The 26633-nt window shown below is 34.6% G+C and overlaps 1 protein-coding gene across 1 annotated transcript in view; it reads right to left on the bottom strand.

The window, feature by feature from the left end:
- CSTF3 (cleavage stimulation factor subunit 3) overlaps nucleotides 1–26633 on the bottom strand; it is a 72627-nt gene that overhangs the window by 40029 nt on the left and 5965 nt on the right. Inside the window, exons 2-3 of the mRNA XM_049648564.1 lie at nucleotides 17398–17499; nucleotides 17180–17275 (exon numbers count right to left, since the gene is read on the bottom strand). Of these exons, the coding sequence (XP_049504521.1) occupies nucleotides 17180–17275; nucleotides 17398–17499 (198 nt within the window). The remainder of the gene's footprint in view (nucleotides 1–17179; nucleotides 17276–17397; nucleotides 17500–26633) is intronic.

The raw sequence follows: 26633 nt of genomic DNA, 5'->3' as shown, positions 1-26633 counted from the left end.
TCACTCCAGTATAATACACCTAAAACTTTACTGTAACTAGTCAGGCCTTTATCTTGTATCAGATTTTTAAGTTTTATCTGAAACTGTTTCAGAATCACAACAATTAAAAAAAAAAATAGGTACTTCAAAATGGTAGCTAAATTAGTAATGGCCTTTAATTTGGGTAATTGCTTAAAAACACTTTTGCATCATAGATCAAGATAATTCTAAATGTCAATTAACTTATTCTATAATACCTAAATATCTGGGGTATCAAAAACTTTTGTATTTTTAGAAAAACTATAAAAACACTTTAACCTGTTAACAGTGTATCTATCAGACTTATAATTTTACAAAACTATGGTCATAAATTGGTATCATACTCTAATTCTTAGAAATTAAAATTTAAGTTGTAAAACAATATGATAATCTGTTTTACTTCCCACTGCAATTTTTCATCCAACAAATATTTAGAGTGCTACTATATGTCAAACACTGTTCTAGGTTCCTGAAACATCAGAGTATAAAAGACAAATTATAAGCACAATAAGTCAGTCATTCAGTATATTAGGAAATGATTAGGTATTACAGATGAAAAAAATAGAAGAATGAGTTTTGACATGTTGGGAATTTTTAAACATGGTTCCCATAGATCTCACTGAAAAGACAACACTTTTGTCTTGAAGATTTGAAGATTTAGTTGGCAACTACCTGCATAAACATCTTTAGAGTAGGCAAAAAAAAAAAACAAGCTAAAATAAAGAAAATATGGGAATATCTATAACATTTAAGGAGGCCAGTGTGACTGAAGTAACTTTACTATGTGAATGATCTACCATACAGATATCAAGCACAAAATTTTATACTTAATTTGGTATACCAGCATTTACTCATCACAAATTGATTAAAAACTAATCAACCTATCTGAATTAAACTAAGAAATAACTGACTCCTGGGGGGCCTGGGAGGCTCAGTTAGTTAAGTGATCACAACCTGAGCCGAAGTCAGATGACCTGTGTGAGTTCGAACCCTGCGTTGGGCTCTCTGCTGATGGCCCAGAGCCTGAAGCCTGCTGATGGCCCAGACACAGATTCTGTGTCTCCCTCTCTCTCTGCCCCTCCCCCATAGTGGTGTCTTTCAAAAATAACTGTTAAAAAAAATTGTTTTACATAACTGATTCCTAAACCTATAAAATTTACAGATATAAATGCATTTAAAATTTATGAATTTTTTCATTACTATACCAACATCCACTTGGAAGAGAACCTTGGTTATTCTAATAATTTTGAAGATTCCAGAAAGTAGCCAAACCCAACCAAGAACCAGAACTAATTCAGTGATCAAAGTTCCAGAATAATCCTCAATTATTTTTACAGCTATAAAAATAGCATTATTTCATGTAATACTATTCTTTTTAAAAACATACATTATCATTATCACATCAATGCAGTTCTTATTAATACTTCCTTCATTAATTTACCTTATTGCTGTAGGTAGGTAATGTTCCTACCCTAATGGATTTTTGGACTTTACAAAAACTTGAAAACTTAAGAGACTGGCATATGTTTACCAAATATAGATCTTTGGAAACCAGCTCCTGTGCTCTTGTTTTTCTTCATTTTAGCCAGTCTATAAGTATTCCAAAAATATTCACAAGACATGAGGACATTAGTTCCAGGGTTGTCTTCAAAACTAAGTTTCAGCCTTTGGTATTAAATCAATACAGGTATAAGTGGCATTTAAAAATCTCGGTTAATTGTCCCCCTGGTACAATTGCCACTTTTAGTGCACACTTGCACATTAATCTCTATGTTTAACCAAACTGAGGGAGTAAAGTATCATAAATTCTTTTCATTAATAAAATTCATACAACAAATGAGCCATCTTCTTGTACCATGCATAAGTAGTCTGGAAACTGTGTGTTACTGAATAAACTAGACACAGGCGTATGGTGTCCTAGGAATGGCATTAAGTAAGAATGTATTTTATTTATCGCAGAAACTTTTCTAGGAATCTGTTTAAAATAACCACTCAGGTTTTATCTACCAATAAAAAAAAAAACTAGTTTTACCTTTAGAAAAATCTTTTTTCTCTTTGAAAATGAACACACTGGCCAATTGTTGCATTTTCCTCAAACTAATGAAGACTATTTAAGAGATTAAGAACTCTCATATCTTAATTCTATTAGTTTCTTAAGACTTAAATGCCAAGTAAAAATTAATGAAACCAAAAGAGAATTTCTAACATGCAATTCTTCTTTGAAAAGTGAAAAGTAAACTTCCACTCAGTTAAATTTATGTAGGCATGAGTTAAAACAAGAGCCCAGAATTATCTTTTCTCAATTTGATTTTCCTAGAGCAAAATTACATTCACCTTATTATTCTAGTCTCAGACATTCAGACTTTTTTCTTCAGTTCTATTTGCTGACAGCTTGGCTGCAATTCTTAACTATCAAGCTCATATGTTTTCTGTAATGAAGACATATTCCACCTAACAGTCACAAGTCATCTGCTTAAGATAGTGGGGAGGGCTAGGAGCAAAATTCAGCTTACCAAGTATCAAGCTGTTTCAACTCTTCAAATAAAGCACATGTTTTTTCTCGCCTTTGTTGAGGCCACAACACTAGCGGTTCTTGTTGCCAGGGATTCTATACAAATTTCAGGCCTCTTTAGAAGTCTTGCTGTTCTATTTCCTGGACCAACCCTCACATATTCTCCATTTTCTCTATCATAGCATCTACCAGTCATATTGTAATTTCCCTACTTTATCAAATTGTAAACTTGTTCACTGAGGTGTCCATTGCATCTTAGTGCCCAGGATGCATTTATTCAGTACATACTTGAAAGTTAACTCCCCCATCTTCTCCTGATACATGAAGTGAAAGCCAATAACCTGAAACAACACTTTTCATGTTTTGCCGAAGCCACATAAAAAACTATGAAAATACACAGATGGTGTGGGGCCTGAAAACATACCTGATGACTTTTGAGAATCTATAAATTCAACAGTCAATTGTACTACAGAAAAATAGTATAACACTTTGGGCGATTTTAACTGGATATAACCCAGACAAATACAACAATTGATATCTGTCAAGTCTTCATTCTAGTATACATCCACTGTTTTAGAGTACTTTTATAGACCCCACATGTAAAATTACTTGCCAGAAGGGTTTGCTAACAAAATTCTGCATATTTTAATCTGCATAGAATCTCCTGAAACTTAAAACTAGTTTATACTTTGCTCCTTATTCAAAAAGGATTAGAATAAGCATCACTGAACACACTGACGTGAATGTCTACAGTTCTTCAATTATGAGAACCCTAGAACTGCAAACAAAACTGGGGCATCTGGGTGGCCCATGAGTGTCCAACTCTGGATTTAGGCTCAGGTCATGCTCTCATAGTTGTGAGATCAAGTCCTGCTTGAAGCTCACTTAAGATTCTCACTCTCTCCCTCTGCCCCTCCCCTGCTCACATGCACAGTTTCTCCCTCCTTGAAAAAAGAACTACAAAACTGTTTTATAGGTAAGTAATTTGAATTTTTTCATAATGGTTGTTTAGAATTATTTGAGCAGTATCAGGAACCTGAATAAAGATTTCAGTATTCAATGACACAGACTAGAGATGTACTCATAGTTCTTAAATTTCTACGTCCAATAAATCTTAAATTACAAATAACTGGAAATGTTGGTCCAGTTTCAATAAATACAATTTTCCCATTAACTATAGGAGTCAAGATCCTCTTTCATGATTTTTTAAAAAGACCACTAAATACCATTGTGCCCGTCTGGCTTCAATATTTCATTTTTACTTTTTCATTAAGTTTTTTTCATAATTTAAAATACAGGAAAACCTTGGTTTGTGAGCATAATTCATTCTGGAAACATGCTCGTAATCCAAAGCACTCGTGTATCAAAGCGAATTTTTTTTTAGTATTTATTTTTGAGAGTGACAGACAGATAGCGTGAGCAGGGGAGGGGCAGAGAGACAGGGAGACACAGAATCTGAAGCAGGCTCCAGGCTCTGAGCTGTCAGCACAGAGCCCAATGCAGGGCTCAAACCCACGAACTGTGTGAGATCATGACCTGAGCCAAAGTCAGAAGCCTAACCCACTGAGCCACTCAGGCAGCCCCTCAAAATGAATTTTAAGAACCACTGGCTCAGCTGTGATCATGTGATGTTCATCATCATGTAGTAGTCATATTGCAAGACATCACTCATTTATCAACTTTATTAGAAATGTTTATTAGAAATGTTTGCTCACTTTGCGGAACACTTGCAGAACTTACTCGCAATCCAAGGTTTTACTGTATTTTAAAGATTTCCCCTCCAAAAAAACCCACAATGAATAAAAGTCTATCCTGTCAGAATACTTATTTTGCAAGACTTCTACATTTCTATAGTTCAATATTCTTTACTAAATCCTAAATTCTGACCTTAAGAAAATTCCATCCCAGGGTGGCCTGGGTGGCTCAGTTCATTTAGTGTCTGACTCTTGATTTCAGCTCAGGTCATGATCTAAGGGTTGTGGGACTGAGCCCAGCATCAGGCTGAGTGTGGAAGCCTGCTTAAGATTCTTTTCCTCCCTCTGCCCTTCTCCCCAACTCACGTGCATACACATGCTCTAAAATTTAAAAAAGGATTTAAAGAATATTCCATCCTAATAAAACTCACAATTGCTCAATAAGAACTAGAAGGTAAAACGTATTGTTCTCATATTAATGTTGAATATAAAGTTTTAAAGAATGAGTTCTTATAAATTAAAAAGTCCAGAATTACTAAGATTTGCTGTGTTCAGAAGTCCTTTCTGCTATTTGAAATTAGACCCAAATATGTATTGCTAATTTTTTTTTACACTGTGAAGAGTAACAAACAACAAAGTAAGATTTTACAAATTGTAAGATGAAGCTGCATGGAAGTTATTGTACCATGCTTCTTCAAAAACATTTCTAACAACTGTATGTGGTTGTGAGTGGCTATACATTATCTATTTTTTTCAAGGGACTAGGAGCCCAGAACCAGGAATTAGAATACTTGACTGTAAACCCCTTTCCCACTTACTTAAACATTAATTTTGTTGATCCTAAATCTCAGTAAAGCTGACCATCTGAAAAAAAAGGAAGGATAATACATACCTACCTCAAAAGGTAAACTGTGATTAATCAGATATCCCATATAAAGTACTGAACACAGTACCAGAATATGTTAAAGGACCCATAAATCTGAGCTATTCTCGTTGGGGCCAATAATCAGAATATCAAAGGAAAAATTCACTATCAACAAGATACAACTGAAAATCAACAACGGATTTTTAAAATGTAACCTGAACTTTTTCCTTCTAAAAATTTTAAGAAAAATCTTTTACCTATAGAAGTATCTTCCTCATTTACTTTTTTCCTTTACATAGTGTCCATACAGAATATTGTTTTCCATAAAATTTAGTTTTTGTAGATCTACAATAAAAATGTAACATAACTGAAAAAACATTTGCTTACTTTTAAGAACTCAATTCAATTCCATGCATATTTCAGACTATAATCTTTAAGTTACTGCAAACGTATTTAAACTTAAAATAAGTTGCCTCTTGGGGCACCTGGGTGGCTCAGTCGGTTAAGCGTACGACTTCAGCTCAGGTCATGATCTCACGGCTTGTGGGTTCGAGCCTTGCGTTGGGCTCTGTGCTGACAGCTCAAAGCCTGCAGCCTGCTTTAGATACCGTGTCTCCGTCTCTGCCCCAGCCCCGCTTGTGCTCTCTCTCAAAAATAAATATTTAAAAAAAATTTTTTTTTTAAGTTGCCTCTTAGTGATAAAAAATAAAAAAATTCCCACCTACTCCTTAACATTAAACAGTTCTGGGGGCCCCTGGGTGGCTCAGTCAGTTGAGCATCTGACTTTGACTTAGGTCATGATCTCACAGTTCCTGAGTTGGAGCCCCATGTTGAGCTCTGTGCTGACAGCTCCTGTGCTGACAGCTCCGAGCCTGGAGCCTGCTTCAGATTCTGTGTCTCCCTCTCTCTCTGCCCCTCCTCTACTCACGCTCGCTCGCTCTCTCTAAAAATAAATAAACATAATAAACATAAATAATATAAAAACATAAAACAAACATAAACAAAATAATAATAAACATAGTAATAAACATAAAACATAATAAACATAAAAATATTTTTTAAAAAATTACAACAGTTCTAAAGACAATTCTTGTCCGGAATGGTTAATGGGACTTTTCCATTTATATACAGATTACTGGAAACAACACTTTGATTCACATTAGTTTTTCCTTTTCACGTGAGGAAGGGATAAGAGTGAGAAATAATATAAAATCTAAAATTTTACTTAAAACACAAAGCACAGCAGAAAAAGGACCATAAGGGCATAAAATTCAAATGATCTCATCCATCATAGAAATGGAGAATTTTAGTAACAATGAATCTGGGACAGTTGAAAAATGTAAACATGAGCTGCATATTAAATTATATTAGAACACCAAGGTTCCTTTTCAGTATAATGGTTATTGTGGTTATGTAGGACAATATATAAACAAGAGAAAGATAAAGCATGTATGGCAAAACATAACATTCAGTCAAGGAAGAAGGTATATAGGTATTTACTATAATATTCATGCTATTCTTTCAACTTTTCAGTTTCAGAATTTTCATAATAAACATTTGAAAACCAGGGATGTGCCTGGCTGGGTCAGTTGACTCTTGATGTCAGGGTATGAGTTCAAGCCCCCCCTTGGGAATGGAATCTACTTAAAGAAACTAAAAACCAAAAATGGCTTGCCTAAGATGACAGGAATTCAATAGAAGAGCTTAAAGTATAAAATCCTAGGTCACCAGATTTCAAATTCTGGGCCATTCCTATTCCTCCATACTAGCCTTTATAATCTGCAGATTTCCTGCATTTCTTTCAAGAAACTACCAATTCTTCAAATATATCTTTTCTGCACTAATCAAAAACTGATGCTACTGCTGCAGTAAAAGAATTCTGCTGTTGAGACACATGGCAAATAACCCCCTTTCCGCTATTAAAAGGATATCACAGACACTTATATAAATAAATTCTTTGGACTTGGAATGTCTGTTCTTTAATTATAAATCTTTCTGTTAACTCAGGAAATTCAAATTTAATCAAACAGCCTGCTTTTAGGAAAATACCACTACCATGGTGTAAGCAATCTTTAATTGCTAGTAGAGAAATTATTTCCTTTAAAGTGGTAACTTTCTAATTTGTGCCTCAGGCAGCAATGAAATTATTTAAGTACTTTAAAGATACAGCATTTGCAAATACAGTATTTATCTGGATGATTTTCCCCCTTACTTTCCAACCTGTTTTAAAGCCAAAGACCTAATAATTTTTTTTAAATATAAAATTATTTGAAATAATTTGCCATTTGGCCAGCTAATAAATCAATAAAAGATACTCATTTCCTATGGCCTCCAGCAGTTCTTATAAAAATATAAAACTAGTTAAGTTTCTATAAACCTAATGAGTCAAGGAAATGTTATCTTTCCCCTATGTGATTTATGATAGAATTTAAAGGCATTACTAATAGAGTATACGATCTGGAAAACTTGCTCCTATCATAAACCACCGAAATCGTATAAATCATCACCTAACAACCCTTACTACTAACCTGTTTAAAATGTGGAAGGAAAGAAAAGCTACTACTTTCCAGTAGTTTTCAAATACAAAAAGGCTTGAAGTTTGAGTCATCAATATAGAGTACATATTTACAACACTCAACGATAAACATATCAAAAAAACTAGGTAATGTCAAAAAAAATCAATGATTCCTGCAAGAACTGTTAACAATTTCAAAATGAAGTGGGTAACTGTTTAATGAGAAATAGGATTTTTACAGTTGCAAAGTATCTCATATTTTATTATGAAAGCAGTAATAGTGACTACACAGTGGAGAAAATGGGCACCAATGACATCACCAATAAGGGGTAAATAAACATCATGTGCCTCTGGATGAGAGAGTGAGAACACACACATCATTTGCAGCTTTTCAGCTAATATGTATATTTCCTGAATGAGGAAATATCAAACTTAAAGCTGAGGAACTGTTCAACATCAAAGGAGGCTAAAGAGGAATGGCAACTATGTACAACTTTGGATTAGATACTACTAATTTAGAAGAAAACTGCTATAATACACTGAAAATACACTGAAACTGTATGTTAAACTAAAATTTAAATTAAAATAATAAAAAAAATTAAATGGAAAAAAAAATACGCCAAAGTATAAAGGTTGTGATGTATGCAATCCAGTCTCCTATGGTTCAAGAAAATATAGAATTGATAAAGAGTATGTGAAATCTTAAAAGCTGGCCAATCAGGGTAAAGCATATATAAATTCTTTGCATTGTTCTTGCAACTCTAAGTTTAAAACATTTTTTAAAAATGCAAAAATGTCAGTTTATTACCCATAAAAGCTCTAACTTGCTATTCAACCCATAACAAAGCAGATCATAAACCATGTGGTCCCCAGTGGTTGGCATACAATCTGAATCTTCAACTCTAAATAATCTAAATAGTGATGTTTTAAGCATTTCTCACCTACTAACATATCCTAATTAAGAGAACCACAAAACCTCAAAAATTCACTTATTAAACAAGTTAAAGGATTAATAATAGTAATAATAATGGTAGATGAGGGGGTTAAATGTACAGGGGCAGATGGCTGGCTCAGTCAGGAGAGCATACGACTCTTGATCTTGGAGTCATTAGTTCAAGCCCCACGTTGGGTACAGAAATTAAATAAACAAAGCTTTAAAAGATAAAATTGGGGTGCTTAGGTGGCTCAGTTAAGCATCTGGACCCCATTATCTCATGGTTCGTGGGTTCAAGCCCCGCATCAGGCTTTGTCCTGTAAGTATGGAACCTGTTTAGGATTCTCTTCCTGTACAATTCCTGCCCCCCCCCCACCCATAAATGTACAGTGCAGGAAACAAAGTTTTTTGTTGACAATCTCCCCAAATACTTGTAAGCTCCCTCCTATGACAGTGTACATTTTCACAAGGGATTTCATTAAGGTAATGTTATTTTTGACATTTAAGTTTTATGAAATTTAGATATACTACTCCAGTTCTTCTACGAATATCACTGCTGCCAAAATTCTCAACTATCAGATGGAAATAAGTCAACTCTCCTAAGGACAGGTATCAACCAGAAATACTAAAATCACCATTTGTTAAAAGCCGTATTTGATTTAAAAGCTATGAAAACACACTAAGGGAGAAATTTTTTTTTAAATAAGGAAACAAGAGTTAAAAATGGTTGAGAAACACTGCACTCCTCTGTGGGGTGAAAAATTCAGAAACCTGACTACAGAAATAGCTAGGAATAATGACTGGTTCTTTGTTAAAACACTCCATCATCTCCCATCTCCCAAAAGAATGAGTAGAACTTACATATATTCAGGCACTAACTAAATGAATGGATGGTTAGCTAATAATCTGAAAAGAAGATGTGGTATTCATGTTTAAAGACTCTCTCAAGAGTTAAGGGTGGGGCACCTGGGTGGCTCAGCCAGGCAAGCATGAGTTTGGCTCAGGTCACAATCTCACAGATCTTGAGCTGAAGCCCTGCACTGGGCTCTCTGCTGTCAGCACAGAGCCCATTTGGGGTCCTCGGTCTCCCTCTCTCTCTGCCCCTCCCCAGCTCACACTCTTCTCTCCATCTCAAAAATAAACATTTAAAATAAAAGGATTTAAGGGTTATCAAAAAAAGCTGCAGTAATTTTAAGCCATATTTTCCAGTTTAAGTGGTCCTTCCTGAATACATGACGCTCTTATTTGCTGCTACTTAAGTAATTATTGTTTTTTTTTAAGTTTCCAGGGCTAGAAGATTGGGTTTCAAACCCAGGAATTAAGTCAGCAACTAAAAAACTGTCAATGTTCAATAACACTACCATTATCCTGATTGCAGATCTAATAAACAGTCACCACACTGTTAGGAATACTACTAAGCACACAATGCATGCTTCTAAGATTACTTCTAGATTGATTATATATTGAGTGATCTATCACAGCGTAGTCAAAAAAGCCAGGAGACTAATAACTTCATAATCCAGGCAAATAAAGGTAGTATTCTGTGAGATATGAAATATACTCACAGCAGCAAGACTCCTTTATTGCCTTTTAAAGCCTCAACTCCAAAACTAGTTGCCAGAAACACCGAACAGTAAGTTTCCATGTGCCCATTCTGCGGAGATGGAGTCAGCAATAATGGTATGCTAACTGCCAAGCTTGCAGGTTTTAAAAGCTTCCCAGGTGATCCCATAGCACTATAGTTTCTAAACTTTGATTCTAAGGTAAAAAAAAAAATAAAAATTAAAAGAATAAATTAAAAAATTAAAAAAAGGGGGGGGCCTGACTTCACCTCAGGTCATGATCTTGCGGTCTGTGTGGTTTTGAGCCCTGCGTTGGGCTCTGTGCTGACAGCTCAGAGCCTGGAGGCTGCTTCGGATTCTGTGTCTTCCTCTCTCTCAAAACTAAACATTAAAGAAAAATTTAAACTTTGATTCTAAGGGAGAATATCTTGCTTTATGTCACTCACATATGAAGTGGCTAAATTAATTCACCTTCCCATTCTGAATTTCAGATTCAAACTTAGTATCTTTGGGGCGCCTAGGTGGCTCAGTCAGTTAAGTGTCCAACTCTTGGTGTCAGCTCAGGCCATGATCTCATGGTTGTGAGTTTGAGCCCCACTCTGGACTCTGCACTTACAGTGCAGAGCCTGCTTAGGATTCTCTGTCTCCCTCTCTCTCTGCCCCCAACCCACTTGTGCTCTCTCTCAAACTAAACAAAAAAGAAAAAAAAAAAATTAAACTTAAGGTCCTCTTTGGGTTTAAATATACAGCACTAGGAGGGGTGCCTGGGTGGCTCAGTCATTTAAGCATCTGACTCTTGATTTTAGCTCAGGTCATGATCTCATGGTTCATTGAGTTCAAGCCCTATGTTGGGCTCTGCGTTGACAGTGTAGGGCCTGCTTGGGATTCTCTTTCCCTGTCTCGACTCCTCCCCTACTCATACTCTCAAAATAATACTTAAAAAAATAAATATACAATACTTGTATATTCAGTTGTTGAATTTCAAGGAAACCATCATGGCAAAATGCTCAACACTCCTTTTTTCTTAAAATTCAACATGAAAGGGGCACCTGGGTGGCTCAGTCGGTTGAGCATCTGACTTTGACTCAGGTCATGATCTCATGGTTTGTAAGTTCCAGCCCCACATCGGGTTCTGTGCTGATAGCTCAGAGCCTGGAGCCTGCTTCAGATTCTGTGTCTCCCTCTCTCTCTGGCCCTCCTCCACTCATGCTCTGTGTCTCTCTCTCAAAAATAAATAAACATTAAAATTCAACATGAAAAAGTTAAAAGAAAATGTCACCATAAAAGACCTTTTTCCTTATCACTGTGTGAGGTGATGGATGTTAACTAAACATTGTGGGTATCATTTCACAGTATATACATTTATCAAATTGATACATTGCACACCTTAAACTTATGCAGTGTTATAGGTCATTTATATCTCCACACAACCAGAAGAGAAAAAAGACTTTCCCATATAGAAATATGTAGACAAAGACTTACAATAATGTTATCTGTATATGCTAGAGCTAAAATTTTGTATTTAAAAAAATGTCATAATGCAGTATCACATAAATAAATGTACTAGAAAGCTTAAAAGTAGCTTTTGGGACAGTTATACTGGCCTTATTACATTTTGAAGTATTATTCCAAAACCACATGTCAATCCTGTCTTTGACATTAGATTTTTGTTTTTAGAACTATCACTTAACATTACCAAATGGAAAATTTTTCTTTGGGGGGGAGGGGTCTCCTAGCATACAAAATGGTAAAACTTACCCCATGTTATGCTTCCCTGAGCCTTAGAAAAGCCGTTTAGTTTCTCAACAAGTTGTATTCAAAGCAAATATTCACAATTTTGTTGGAACTGCTGTGGATTCTGAATATGTGGGGGAAAAAATTTATAGACTTCAATGTACCACACCATCATATTAACCACTACACCACATTAACCAACTGTTTTCCACTCCAAAGTTGCTGAGAGCAAAACTGTTTAGTAATAAAAATTAGTTCAAAAGAAAATTATTTACAGGAAGAAAAATGCATTCTTGTCCACATCTCGAAATACAGCTTTTAATAGACATCATCAGTATATTTTAGACATCTTCATTTCTTGGAAGTGCCTTGAATCAGACTCATTCAAAAAGGAACAGCTGTTTGCAAGTAGAAAGAACACACTAAACAAAATAAAAAACAATGAACCCATTAGAAAAAAACTGAGCCTTAGACTTTAAGATTTCTTTGTTTTTTAAAGAGAAAGTCAATTAATTGCCACCTGGTTCCTTTATGCTCAAGTTAGAACCAAAAATGCAGAGCACCCTCAAAAGGCTTTTCTGTTAAGATTATTTCCAGTATGGAGGTTTCACTTCATAATATTATGAAGGGCTTATGTGTTTGTGTTTATTCATGGATGCCATATTGGAGCATAACTAATACCTCCCAGAATAGGGGAAGTGGGTCATATACCAAAATAATCCCCTAAGACCTTACTGATTACAATGCCCCATGATTAAAAAAAAAAAAACAAAAAAACAAAAAAACAAAACACTAAATATTAGGTATTATATATTAAGTATTGTTATTCCATAAATGCCCAAGAAACTTAGGCTAGAGCATTACCCACAGGGAAAACTTAAAACTACATGATCAAATAGCCCTTTTTGTTCCATAATAAATTTGAGAACGTGTGTACTTTTTTATTAAAATCTGGTCAGAGATGCCTTTTCCACATTTTCAGAATATACCATAAATCTTATTACACGCAATGAAGTAGAATATGAAGAAGCTATCTTAAAAATCTGAGTCTTCGCAAAGGAAAAAAGAGGACCATTATTTTTTTAATTTGTGTATCAGTGACTGCAAAGATTATAATTTTCCTTTATAAAGTGGAGAAATATAAATATACAAGGTTTTGCTTGAAAATAAATCACTACATTTCACATAAAATACTAAATTATCTAAAGACAAAGAATAGAAAATAAGATTTTTTTAAAAAGAAATTTTATCTAAATTAGCTATGTCCTTTTGCAAAATAGTTTTATTATACAATGCCTGGGTGAAGAGAAAAGGCCTCAAGGAAAAAAAATGTATAGATCAAGTTAGTATCACTGACAAAACCTAAACATCTATGCTACAATAATGGAAGGGAATATGGACAGAATATGGTATTTTAGTAAAACCTGAAATAGAAGTTTACTACTTATAATAATAAACACACAAATATTTCATTTGGTTTAAAAAATAGTATGTAATTATTCAAAGCACTTTCAGAGATCTGATTACTCAGTTCTGTGTTTGCAAATCAGTCCTGTTTTCTTTTATACCCCTACACTATATTTATACATGCATTTAAAAAACTATAAAGAGCATGTTGCATTTTAGAGTACAATCTGAATAATCACACAGACATGGACCAACATTTATTACAAACAGGAAAAGAGCAGATCTATAAGAAAAGAGTACAGATGTTTTTAAAAAGAGACTGCAAGTTGAAGTATAGAAAAGAAATAATTTATATGATAATGCAATAATTTTATCTGCATTTAAAAAATCACATTGCTCAAAATATACAAAACATTATAACAACAGTAGTTTGAACTACTACTTAGAGATATTAAAACAGTATCGACAGTGGAGAAGTTTATTTCAATTTAGGTCATTCATGTTCCATCCTGAGTTCACTTCCATTTTCCAAGAAGAAAGGTATTTTTTAAGAGTCATTTTTCCCAAGTAGAAAGGTTATTTTGAAAAACTGAAATGTATACTTTACAACCCATTTTAATAAGGATTCATGTTTTTAAAATCTTTTAAAATAAAAAGCCATCAATTCTCTATATACTTTTATTAAAGAATTACAGCTTTCACAGATAGCAAGATACATTGTTGCTATTACCAGCAGCATTACCTTCTTCATTTCTCCTTCAGCTACCAATAAAAACCATCATCCTTTTGTAGAAAAATTTCTTATGAATGTGGCCTAATTCAAAACAAATTACTCCTAACAGTAAAATATTGTAGCTTATGTGCTGTCACATTGATTACCTAGCTATTATGAATAGCTACAGAAACCACAAAGGGAAAAACAACTTAAAGAATATGGCAAAACTATAAATTTTCGCAGTTTTGTGATACTTAGTAACCCTTTTAACCACCCTAAAAAGTGGGTATTTACAGAGCACTGAGGCTTTGACTGGGTATCCCACTTAACTCTGGTGTTTCTATAGAATTAATATGTACAACACTAAAGTAATCTGGCTTAACTTTGAAATTATATAATTATAACAAATACACAGATATTGGTTCTAAGTGCCCTTTCATTAGAACAAGAGAATTTTATATCCAACAATTTCTATGCTTTAGCAAAAAATTAAAAGTGGGTAATGAATTAAGGATGATAGTTCAATAAAGCTCAAATTTTACACAAGTAGCTAGGTATTATAAATGCCACTGATATGAGAAAAGCTGATATACTTGCAAATACTGAAAATATCAGATTAGTGTCACTAACTCCTTTCCTAAAAATTATTTATATTATGCTCTCATTTGCAACTTATGTTTCAAATTTAAAAACAAAAAAACAAAAACAAAAACAAAAAACAAAAAACCCCAAAACCGAAAAACTCATTTTTGCTACTTGTTCTTAGTAGGACTTACAACTTTCTCTGGGGAAGCAAATTATCTGTTGTTATTAATGATGTATGTATTTTCATTAGAAAAGTACTAAATGTATTTGGACTCACACACATTGGTTTAACTGACCATAAATAAACAAAACATAATTTTCCCGCCATGAAGTACTGAGTTACAACAAATGTATTAAAAAAACTTTATTTTCTTGAGAGTGCATACAAAATGTTATGTAAACACTGTTAGTATTACCTTTAAAGACATTCTAATTATTACTTCAGATTTTAATGTATTATAAAGAGGTTATGTGTCTCCTCCAGAAATATTAAAGGCCACACTGGGTGAAATGACCAAAGAAAACTTTAGCCTCTTACAGGCTAAACAAAGTACAAAATGTGAAAATAAAAAAATAAAGAGCAAATCAGGAAAAGAGAAAAACACAGCTCCGGGTATGCATTTCTAAATCAGCAATTTTAACATTTTAATTCCTAAACCAAAAATGTAAATTTTACAAAACACACATATATATATATATATATTCTTTACCATTTTTTCTCAAAAGATGTTTTATACATACATTCATATTTATGTGTGTGTATGTGTGTGAAATAACTGCAAATCTTACCAATTAAATAAATCGGGCAACTGCTAGCAGCTCTGAAATATTAAATGAAATGAGCCTATTATTTAGACAATTTCAGCCTTGAAAGAACATGTGGTCCGTCTTAGAATTCTTTTTTATAATGCATTTCATATCTTTAGTTAGGAAATGGGAGAAACAGACTCATTCAGTTCCTACAGAATGGAGTATCTGCCAGTTTCAGTTTAACTTATAATAAAATGCACAAATACCTGAATATTTGAGAACTTTCTAAAACTAAAGTACTACTTCATTATATAAAAACTACTATGCATCAATTATGTTCATGTCTGATGAGTTTGCATATAAGTTAATGTGTTTGTAAAATCAAACCAAAATGTAGACCAAGTACAGGTGATCCACGGTTCCTTGATTTAATGAGTATTACAAAGCAGCACTGGGTTCAGCACACTTCAGACAGGCCTATTCACTCACCTGGTGAATTCCATGTCAGTCTACTCTGATGATTAAATATATTAAGGAAAGAAATGGTCCCAAAGGGTAACTGATGAAACCTTAAAGTCTTGGGCCAAATCCACAACCAAACTCCATGTAAGGTACAATCTCTCTCACACATACAAACACACATACCACATACACAACCACACACAAAAAATTTAATACACACACACAATGTTCCTGTTATTGTCCAGTAATCTCCCCTCACCCCAAAGTAATATACTATAAACCATAGCACAAATACAGTAAGTACACTGTAGCCTCAATTTAAACTGGCTATTGGTTGGGTCCATTATGAGGAACACATCACAGGTGACACTGTGTCGTGTTAAACTCTGTTTAGTACTGCTGATGACTAAAGCCCTTTAAACAGGTCCAAAACAGACCCATAGATCATCAAATTTCAGTTATCATGGAGAATGTTAAGATGAGGCTGCAGTGTATTTGATTATGTTGAGAATTTATAACATTCAAAATAAGAATACTTCTTAGTATTATAAATTATAAAAAGAAATGGATAGAATTTTCAGCATAATGTGGATATCAATTATTCCCATCTCACCCCTTCCATCCCATTAATTTATAATCTGAAAGATGATTACTTGGTGCTATTGTTATCGATACATTAATGCTTTATTATCATCTTGACTGCTAACCTCAGTTGTCAAAAATGAACATTTCCCTTCTAATCATAATCAAGAATGAGGCCCTTACTCTTTAAAATAAACATGCCTGACTTAAAATTTCAAGACAGTTAGAAAGCAAGGAAAAAAAAAAAATCAAAGTATCACTGGGTGAATTATGATTACACAAATTTGAATCACATTAGCTTATTCCCAAATAATGGAAACTTTATCCCCTTAAAAAACTTTAAATTACTGAAGTGCTTACATTTATTGACAAACCATGCATTTTCACAAAATTAAAACCTGAAACAATTTTTCACCTACATGTTTCACCACTCAATATATCCTATAAAACTAAGTTAACATTTCCATATTTTCTCATAGTACCATTCATATTAGTTTGTAAGTAGGAATAAAAAGAAAAATGAGTTCTAAATAAATGACACAGGAGGCAATAAATTGACACATGACAAGTAAATAAAAGGCTAAAGCACTCCAATACCATTGAAACTGTTTTAATGTTGTTGCAACTCCAAAATGCAACAATCATCAGCTTGTAAAGACCCAAATTTCAAAAATTCACTTTAATTACTCCTTCATACCTATTTTACAAAATAAAGGCAAGAGACATTTAAATCCTCCTTGTCCTAGTTGTGCTATCTATGTTCCTAACTTGTTTTCTATCACACTAGTGTATGCTGCAATTCCCATCAGATGCTATATAAGAAAAAATAAAATAAAATATTAACCTCTGCTTCAATGTATAGTTTCCAGAATCTGCCAGAACTGGGGAACTGGGCAACAAGGCGTTCATAAGTCTTCCGTGCTTTGTCTATAGGTTGATTCTAAAATTGAAAACCAATAAACAGCATTTACAATGTTAGGATTATGAAAATATTATTTACTGCAGAACCAAGTAGTGTGATTGGACCCATAGAGAAGGAAATGTAATCCTATATCACTAAACCTGTGCCTCTCGAATGAGAATGCTCCAAGCGTCAAGGTCATATGGATTCTCTTCTAATTTCTTTTCAGCTTTCTTCACCTTCTCTGGGACATACTCAGCTGCCTGGGGGAAAGAAAAATAACAAACTGATGTTACTGTTTTAAAAATTTCATGCCTAAATTAATCCAAGCACAAGATTATCAGTCTCTAATATAAAAGCATAAAAATGTCCTCTTACAAAAGAGGCCTGCATTTTCTATATATTATGCTATCATAAGTCACCTGCATAAAAACAAAATCTAATGATCACATACTTTTAAAAAACATTTTAAAATTTAAACCCATTTTTCACATTAAATATTACAGAGCAGCCGTTCTCAAACTCTGTGGTCTAAAAACATTTTAAAATTTAAACCCATTTTTCACATCAAATATTACACAGCAGCCGTTCTCAAACTCTGTGGTCTTAAGACGGACCCCTTTTATACCCTTAAAAATTACTTGGTATGCCAAAGAGCTTTTCGTTTATGTGATTATTTCAATATTTACTATATTAGAAATTAAAATGGAAAAATGTTAAATATTTATTCACGTACAAATAATAAAATTGTTTGCATGTTAACAAATACTTTTAAGAAAAATAAATTTAAAAATTCAGTCAATACCCTTGTATTATGTATTTTCAAATCTGCTTAATGTCCAATTGTTTTAAATGTAGCTGGATTTTTATATCTGCTTCTGCATTCTATCTGTTGTGATAGCACATGTAAAAATTCCACTGTACTCTCATGAGAGATTAAGAGTGATAAGGCAAAAACGTCTTAGATTTATTATGAAACAGTACAAACTCACAGAATGAACCTCTGAAAGTCTTAGGAATCCCTGGGGTCTGTGGACCAACTTTGAGAAACACTGCTATAGAGCATTCATCCTGAGCCACAAAAAGGAAAAGCATGAAATGACATGGAAATTTTATTTTTTTATTTGAGAGAGAGACAGAGAGACGGAAGGGCGGAGCGGGGGAGGAGGGAGGAGAGAGGGAGAAAGAGAATCTTAAGCAGGCTCCACATTCAGCATGGAGCCTGATACAAGGCTCAATCCATGCCCCTGGGATCACGATGTGAGTCAAAATCAAGGAGCAGGCATTCAACCAAATGAGTCACCCAGGTGCCCCTGGAAATTTTATTTTGATGTAAAGATTTTAAAAACAGGACTCACAAATGATTTATACAGCATCACTAAAACTATAAAAGAAACTTGCAATAAGAGATTTATAAGACTGTACTAAAATGTCTAGTGGTAATGTGTGGGTGATGGGTGGTAGTTTTATTTTTATTATAGAAATATAATCTTAAAAAAATTAATGCCTAAAATAGTAGCTAGCACCTGAGGCAAAAATACAACTACTTCTCAAATTGTTGTTCAGAATACTACTATGTACCACAAAAAGAAACTGATATTCAAATAAGTCAGATACATGTTAACCTGTAAAAGTTTTGTCTTTTTGCAGGACTTCTTGAAATCTGTAATATGGCAATACACAATAATGTTCGAGATAGACAGGGAAACACTGCCGCTAAGAGCTTTCTTTTTTTCCTTTCTTCAGTGGCAATTAATATCTCATAGAAAATTACTGTCAAAACTCCAGTTGGGAAAAAACACTTTATATTATGAGTTTAGAAAACAAAATAACCAAGGAGAAATAATACTCTCTTCTTTGGAATAAATTATTTAGAAAGAAAAACATGTTTTAAAAGATTAATGTAAATTTATATCAAAATTATGATGTTTTACTAATATACAAGAGCTTCGTAAGCAGGCCAGCTTAAGAAGCTAAAACTGGAAAAATTTAATGAAGAGGACTACTGGCTCCAACCATATGTTATAACACAAAATGACAAGGCAAGTTTGGTAATGGTGACAAACCAATCACTGGTTCAAGATTATTAAGAAAGAGAATGACATATGGAAAATGAACAAATAAAGGTGATATTTTAAATCAGAATGGTAGATTATTTAATGTACAGTGTTAGAATAACTGCAGTCAACTTTATCAAAATAAAGCTGAATTACTATTTTATCCTTTCTACCAAAGTAAATTTCAGATAGATCAAAGATTTAAACACAACAAAAAAAGAACTAGAGGAAAAAATAACTGAAATGTATCTGTGCATAGAAAAAACTTTTCCGGGGCGCCTGGGTGGCTCAGTCAGTCGAGCGTCTGACTTCGGCTCAGATCATGATCTCGGGTTCTTGAATCTCTTGAGGTTGAGCCCCACATGGGGCTATGTGCTGACAGCTCAGAGCCTAGAGCCTGCTGCGGATTCTGTGTCTCCCTCTCCCTCTGCCCCTCCCCTGCTCATGCTCGCTCGGGTGCTCGCGCTCTCTCTCTCTCTCTCTCTCAAAAATGAATGTCAAAAAAAAAAAAAAAAAAAAGAAAGAAAAAGCTTTTTAGAAGCCTTTGAAGAGTAAACTTAATTCAGTGTAAATTTGTGCATGAAAAAGTATTACAGTCAAAGTCAAAAGACTAACCTAAAAAACATCCCAACTTATTTGGCATAGTACTAAATTTATTAACGTACAGTCAATAAAAGACCAGCAGCTCAGAAAGAAAATGGGCAAAGTGCTGAAACAGTTCCCAGAAAGAGAAGTTAACAATGACCTTTAAACACTCAAAAGAAATACCAATGTAAACCGTAAGACAGAGACCAAAGTGTTTTACAATCAACATTGCACTGGCAAGGGTATATAAAAAGACATTCTCACATTGTTGGCAGGGGCAAGTAATCTGATCAAAATTTAACATGAATGTCTGACCCTGAATTCCACTCCTGGCAACTTCTACTGCACACATGCCCAAATATGTGTACTAAATAAAGAGTCAAGTACTTGGCTGTTTGCTGTTACATAAAACTAGAAGTAATTTAAATAATCATGTATACAACAACTGGCTAAATATAGGAATTTGCAGTCACTAAAAAGAACAGAGCAAGACAAGTCTATAGATAGTAACATGGAACTATTACCATAACACTGCGTCAAAAAAAATTGGAGGTGAGCTGGGGAGAGACAGACACACACACTTACTTTACAATGTATATACTCTTCTGTTTAAATTTTTACTATTCACCTTAAAATTATTTGCTCAGTGCTTAATATGTGCCACACATTGTTGACAGGACACGTGAGATACAACAAATAAAGACGTTTACTTTCAAAGGATTTATTTACTTCTTGAAAAAAAAATTAAAAAACTATCTTAAAAGAAAACTAGGAGTCGGGCACCTGGGTGACTCAGTCAGTTAAGCACCTAACTCTTGATTTCAGCTTGCTTCAGGCTATGCGCTGACAGAGGGAGCCTGCTTGGGATTCTCTCTCTCTCTACCCCTCCCCCACTCACATGGACGCACTCTCTCTCTCAAAATAAATAAACGTAAAAATAAAATAAAACTAGGATCTTAGTTTGTAAGATACCAACTATAATAAAGTGTTAATGATAAAATAAGAAGTAAACCTGATACAAGTACTTTAAATCAGCAAGTAAAAAACAACTAACCAATACCAGCTTTAGTTAAATCAACGCTAACAATTAGGGTTTCAAAGCAATCTGATGGGAAGGCAAATCATGATCTGAAAATTAACCAACCAAATTAGATAATGTATATCACAATCTGTAAAACAGCAGAGAAAACTCAGGAAACAGTGTCTAATACTCAAGTGCCAAAATTGCAGCAAAAAGCATAAATGTCTCCCTGCTAAATGAAACAAGCCATCCCCTTAGTGATTCTCAACCCTGGCAGCACATTAGAACCACCTGGGTGAAAGAGGATTTTAAAAAGATGCTCAAGCCCCACTATCTAGATCAATTAAATCAGAATCCCTAGGAACTGGCCTGGACCATCACTACTTTTATTTTACTTAAAAAAATTTTTTTTAATCACTACTTTAAAAAAATTCCCTAGATGGTTCTAATGTGCAGTCTCAGTTGAAACCAAGCTCTCTGAGGGTTTCATAACCCTTTGTAGTACCCCAGAACTTTCTTACAGTCTAGTGAAGCCTGTGGGCTCTTTCTCATAAGTGTTCTTTTTTTCCCCCCCCCAAAGTAGGTACTACACCCAACATGGGGCTTGAATGCACAACATCAGAAGTTGTTTCCTCTACAGACTGAGCCAGACAGGCGCCCCTCTAAGAATAATGTTCTTAAGTACACAAAATAAACAGATACCTCAAAGGAAACCAATTACACTGAAATATAATTACTGAAATATTTTTAAACAAAGTTTTACACAATAACAGACACAACACATTAAATAAGATCTAGCAGTCAGTCTAATGATAAGGGCAACAATATTTGGAATATTTATGTCCAATTACAGCTGTTGCTAACACTGCTAATGTAAAGGTATCTTGCCTACATTCATAAGGAAAGGCTCAATTTCAGTTAGACATTAGTAAAAACAAAGAGTTTTCCATACAACTTCATAGAATCCCTACAATTCTATCCAGACACCTGGGGGATGGGGTTACAATGGACTAAGAACCGATGCAAATGATGTTGGAGATCAGATGTAAAAAAGTTTTTGAGCATCTACAATGTAAAGCATTAATCATTCTTTGTTAAGTAATAACCCCATTTCATAACAAGAAATATAAACTACATGAATCTACCCAAAGTCTAGTTAGAATCTGACAGAACCATAGCTCAGCTCTTTTCAGACTCTGTTACATCCCTAAATATTTTCCTCTTGCCAAGGATGCAGTTAAATGTTCATAAAATAATTTACATAGATAATTCTTAATCAACTATATTAATTAACAAGAAAGCTACCGAAAATAGCCAAGAATATAGTCTAGTAGTTTTGCGCAATGGATAGCGCATTGGACTTCTAGTACTTTGGGCCACATTTAATTCCTACAATAAAAAGTCATTCATCATCACGAACCAGTTAGGTGGCCAATGGCACAATATTTTTGTTCTCTGGCCTGGGCATATTTCCATACAGCAAAGGAAAATTGAACAGTTTTCTACTATCCACAAGGAGACTGGACCTCCACAAGGAATGGAATTGTGTTACTATTTCCTAAATCTTTTGCCCAAAGGAATAGGTCACTTTAAGAAAACTTAGGACAAGTTTCCAGTGCTCACTTGTAATGGAATGAGTTCAGAACTCAGCTTGCTTAGTGTAGCAAAAGAACAGCTGTCCCATAGTTACATGGCCCCAAAATTTATTACTAGAAGAAACTCTATTACAAATCCAGCTTTTGCCTTTGGAATAAACTACAATCCTATTACCATTCTTTAAGAATGTTAATGGGCAGTGGGATGGAACCCCAATAAGCAGAACAAAAGATGGACTAGTTCCCAAGGCATGCACATTACCAATGATACCAGAACTTTGAGAACTCCTTTGATTTGCAAAATTTTAAAAATCAGAAAAATTACACAATTGTATGGAGTATATGGAGATACATACCAACACATACTATTTCAAATGGGTACAAAACCCAGAAAAATTATGAACTAGATGATATATTTTTTTGTATAGGGACAAGATGTTACTCAGGAACTGTCTCTAGCATCTGTTCTATGAACTGTTTTTCTAGTAGTAGCATACTGCTAAAATTAACAACTTATTTTCTTTGGTTACAACAGTAACCAATTTACAACTGGCTAAAAGTCTGAAGGTAGGGTAAATCCATTGTGTGTTCAATCTTAAAATTTTCTCTAATAATGGCTTTTTGGAGACATAATCATACATAATTCACTCATTTAATGTATACAATTCACAATAAGTTTTTTAAAACATTTTATCACCCAACAAGAACCATACCCATTAGTCATTACAATTTCCCAATCCCCTAGTCCTAAGCAACCACCAAACTATTTCCAGTCTCCATAAATGTGCGTGTATTTCATGTGAATGAGATTACATAACGTGTTTCTGACTTGCATTTTGAGTGTTTTCAAAGTTCGTGTTTTATCATGTATCAGTACGTTCCTCTCTAATGCCAAATATTTCATTGTATGGATAATCCCACATTCTGTTTATCAGTGACAGCCATTTGGATTGTTTCCAGTTAAAAAAAATGATTTTGCGGGGGTGCCTGGGTGGTTCAATCAGTTAAGCATCTGATTCAGCTCAGGTCATGATCTTGCGGTTTGTGCGTTCGAGCCCTGTTTCGGGCTCTGTGCTGGCTGCTCAGAGCTTGGAGCCTGCTTTGAATTCTGTCTCCCTCTCTCTCTACCCCTCCCCCCATTCGTTTTCTCTCTCTCTCAAAAGTAAATAAACATTTAAAAAAATTAATATAGGGGCGCCTGGGTGGCTCAATCGGTTAAGCGGCCGTCTTCGGCTCAGGTCACGATCTCGCGGCCGTGAGTTCAAGCCCCGCGTCGGGCTCTGTGCTGACAGCTCAGAGCCTGGAGTCTGTTTCAGATTCTGTGTCTCCCTCTCTCTCTGACCCTCCCCCGTTCATGCTCTGTCTCTCTCTGTCTCAAAAATAAATAAATGTTAAAAAAAAAAAAATTAAAAAAAAAATTAATATAGAAGGATTTTTTTAGGTTTATTTATTTTGAAAGAGCCCATATGAGTGAAGGGCAGAGAGGAGAGAGAATCCCAAGCAGGTTCTGCACTGACAGCAGGGTTCGATCCCATGAACCATGAGATCATGACCTGAACCAAAACCAAGGGTCAGACACTTTACCAACTGAGCCACCCAGGTACCCTGGATTGTTTTCAGTTTTTGAGTAGAGTTCATTTTGTGTTTTGTTATTCTTATAGATATATGTATACACACACACACACACACACGCTCCTACAGGTAATATTGTTAGGTTATATGGGAATTCTATTTTTAACATTTTGAAGAACTGTCAGACTGTTTTCCAAAGTGACTGAACCATTTTACATCCCCATGAACAGTGTATGAGGGTTCCAATTTCTCCACAACCTCACCAACAGTTGTCTTTTGATGATTATAACCATCCTACTGCGTATGAAGTGGTAACTCATGGTGGTTTTGATATACATTTCTCTGATGGTGAACCAAGTTCAGCATTTTTTGATGTTCTTATTGCCCATCTGCCTTATTGGCCTACCCAGATTCTTTGCCCATTTTTAACTGGGCTATCTTTTTATTGTTGAATTGCAAGAGTCTTTTGTATATTATAGCTACAAATCCCTTATTAGATACCAGATTTACAAAAATGTTCTCCTGTTAGGTGAGTGTTTTCACTCTCCATGCTTAACCTTTTGTTTGTCATGTGAAGCTAACCCAGAGAAAGAGAACTTGACAAGACACCATGCACTTTCAATGGTCCTCAAACTTTTTGTAAAGCCTTAGTTTGCATTCTTAAAAATCGAAGATCCAAAGAAAAAATTTTTACATGTGGGTTATATCAATATCATTAAAAATTAAAATAGAAAAAATTTGTTAATTCACTTTAAAATAAAACAATTTTATTTAAAAATATTTTCCAAAACAAAAAAATAATTAGTGGAAATAATGGCAGTTTTATGTTTTTGTGATTCTTTAATGTCCGGCTGCATAGAAGACATTATCTGCTTCAGCTTTCAGTCTATTGCAATATATTGTTTTGGATGAAATATGACCATGTAACTACAGTTATGAAGTACATGACTACGTATGTAGTTGGAAAAGGGAAAAGCACTTTTAATACCATTTTCGAATCATTGGTAGTCTCTGAGAAACTAAATTAAGCTTTACTAAAACTGCAAACCAGTTTCTATATGGCAGCTTAACTAATTTAGGAGGTTGGATAATTGGGGATGGAAGGGGGGGGAAATGACAAACACGATTAACGGTTGAAAGAATAAAGTAATCTAATTTCTTCCTTCCATTCCCACCAGGGAAGTAGAAATATAACTTTCACAGGGGAAAAAAAGGGAAGGGGGGGTTAGGTCTCATTCAAATAGCTATTTTCATGGTAAATGGGAAGGGTGTTATGCTAGAGGTCATACCAATATTCAATTAAAATGGAGACCAACGAAAATTTAATCCAACTGATAATTATAAGTACGGGGAGAAGGTGGTAAAATTAAAAAGATTTAAATCTATGTAAATATCTCTTGACCATGACCAACAGAACTAGAAGATGAGTCTCAAATAGAGTTCTGTAATGAGTATTTTCCACTAATAAGGGTAATGGCTAAATACAGTAGAGGGAGGAAAATTTTTGTAAAATAGTATCAAAAGCCTAACCATCCTCAAATAATCTGCAATATTTTTCTCCACTTATTTTATCAAGAGTGTATTGGGGCGCCTGGGTGGCTCAGTCGGTTAAGCATCCGACTTCAGCTCAGGTGATGGTCTCGCGGTCCGCAAGTTAGAGCCCCGCGTCAGGCTCTGGGCTGATGGCTCAGAGCCTGGAGCCTGCTTCAGATTCTGTGTCTCCCTCTTTCTCTGCCCCTCCCCCGTTCATGCTCTGTCTCTCTCTGTCTCAAAAATAAATAAATGTTAAAAAAATTTTTTTATTTTATCAAGAGTGTATTCAAAAACAACTTTTAAGGGGTGCCTGGGTGGCTCAGTCGGTTAAGCATCCGACTTCGGCTCAGGTCATGATCTCACAGTCTGTGGGCGTCGGGCTCCGTGCTGACAGTTCAGAGCCTGGAGCCTGTTTCAGATTCTGTGTCTCCCTCTTTCTCTGACCCTCCCTGTTCATGCTCTCTGTCTCAAAAATAAATAAATGTTAAAAAAAATTTTTTTTAAACAAAAAACCCACAACTTTTAAGGTTCAGGTATCTTTAACCCGTAAGTGGTTTGCAAACTTTCATTTACATAAAAATCACCTGTGGTACTTGTTTCAAATGAAGATTCTCAGCCTCACTAACAGAATCTGTTATACTAAGTCTGAAATTGGGGTGTAGGTACCTATACTTGTATAAAGCACCTAAGTAATTATGATTCAATGGACCATGAACTCCGTTTGGAGAAATACTATCTAATCTACATGTCCTGTAATACATTTTTCGAAATGTTGTTTCCTTAAAAATAAAGTGGCATCAGACCTAAGTCATTCCATTTTTTTCCTAAAACATAATAAAGCTGCATGGACTATACTATCTATATGAAGTCTTAATTCTCCCTTGGTAGTTAACCTTTATTTATAATTAAAAATAGACTAGAGTAACCCTTTGCAAGACTATCTGCAAGTGGTAACCAAGAAGATTCATACGTCTAGACAATGAAGCAGTTTATGTGACAGGTGATGTTAGGACTGAATGCCAGCTTAGTCCTGT

Source organism: Panthera uncia, chromosome D1 (genome assembly GCF_023721935.1).
Source record: "Panthera uncia isolate 11264 chromosome D1, Puncia_PCG_1.0, whole genome shotgun sequence".
NCBI classification, from domain to species: domain Eukaryota; kingdom Metazoa; phylum Chordata; class Mammalia; order Carnivora; family Felidae; genus Panthera; species Panthera uncia.
Note: the sequence above shows the minus strand (reverse complement) of the source record. Positions and strands in the feature narration are given on the sequence as shown.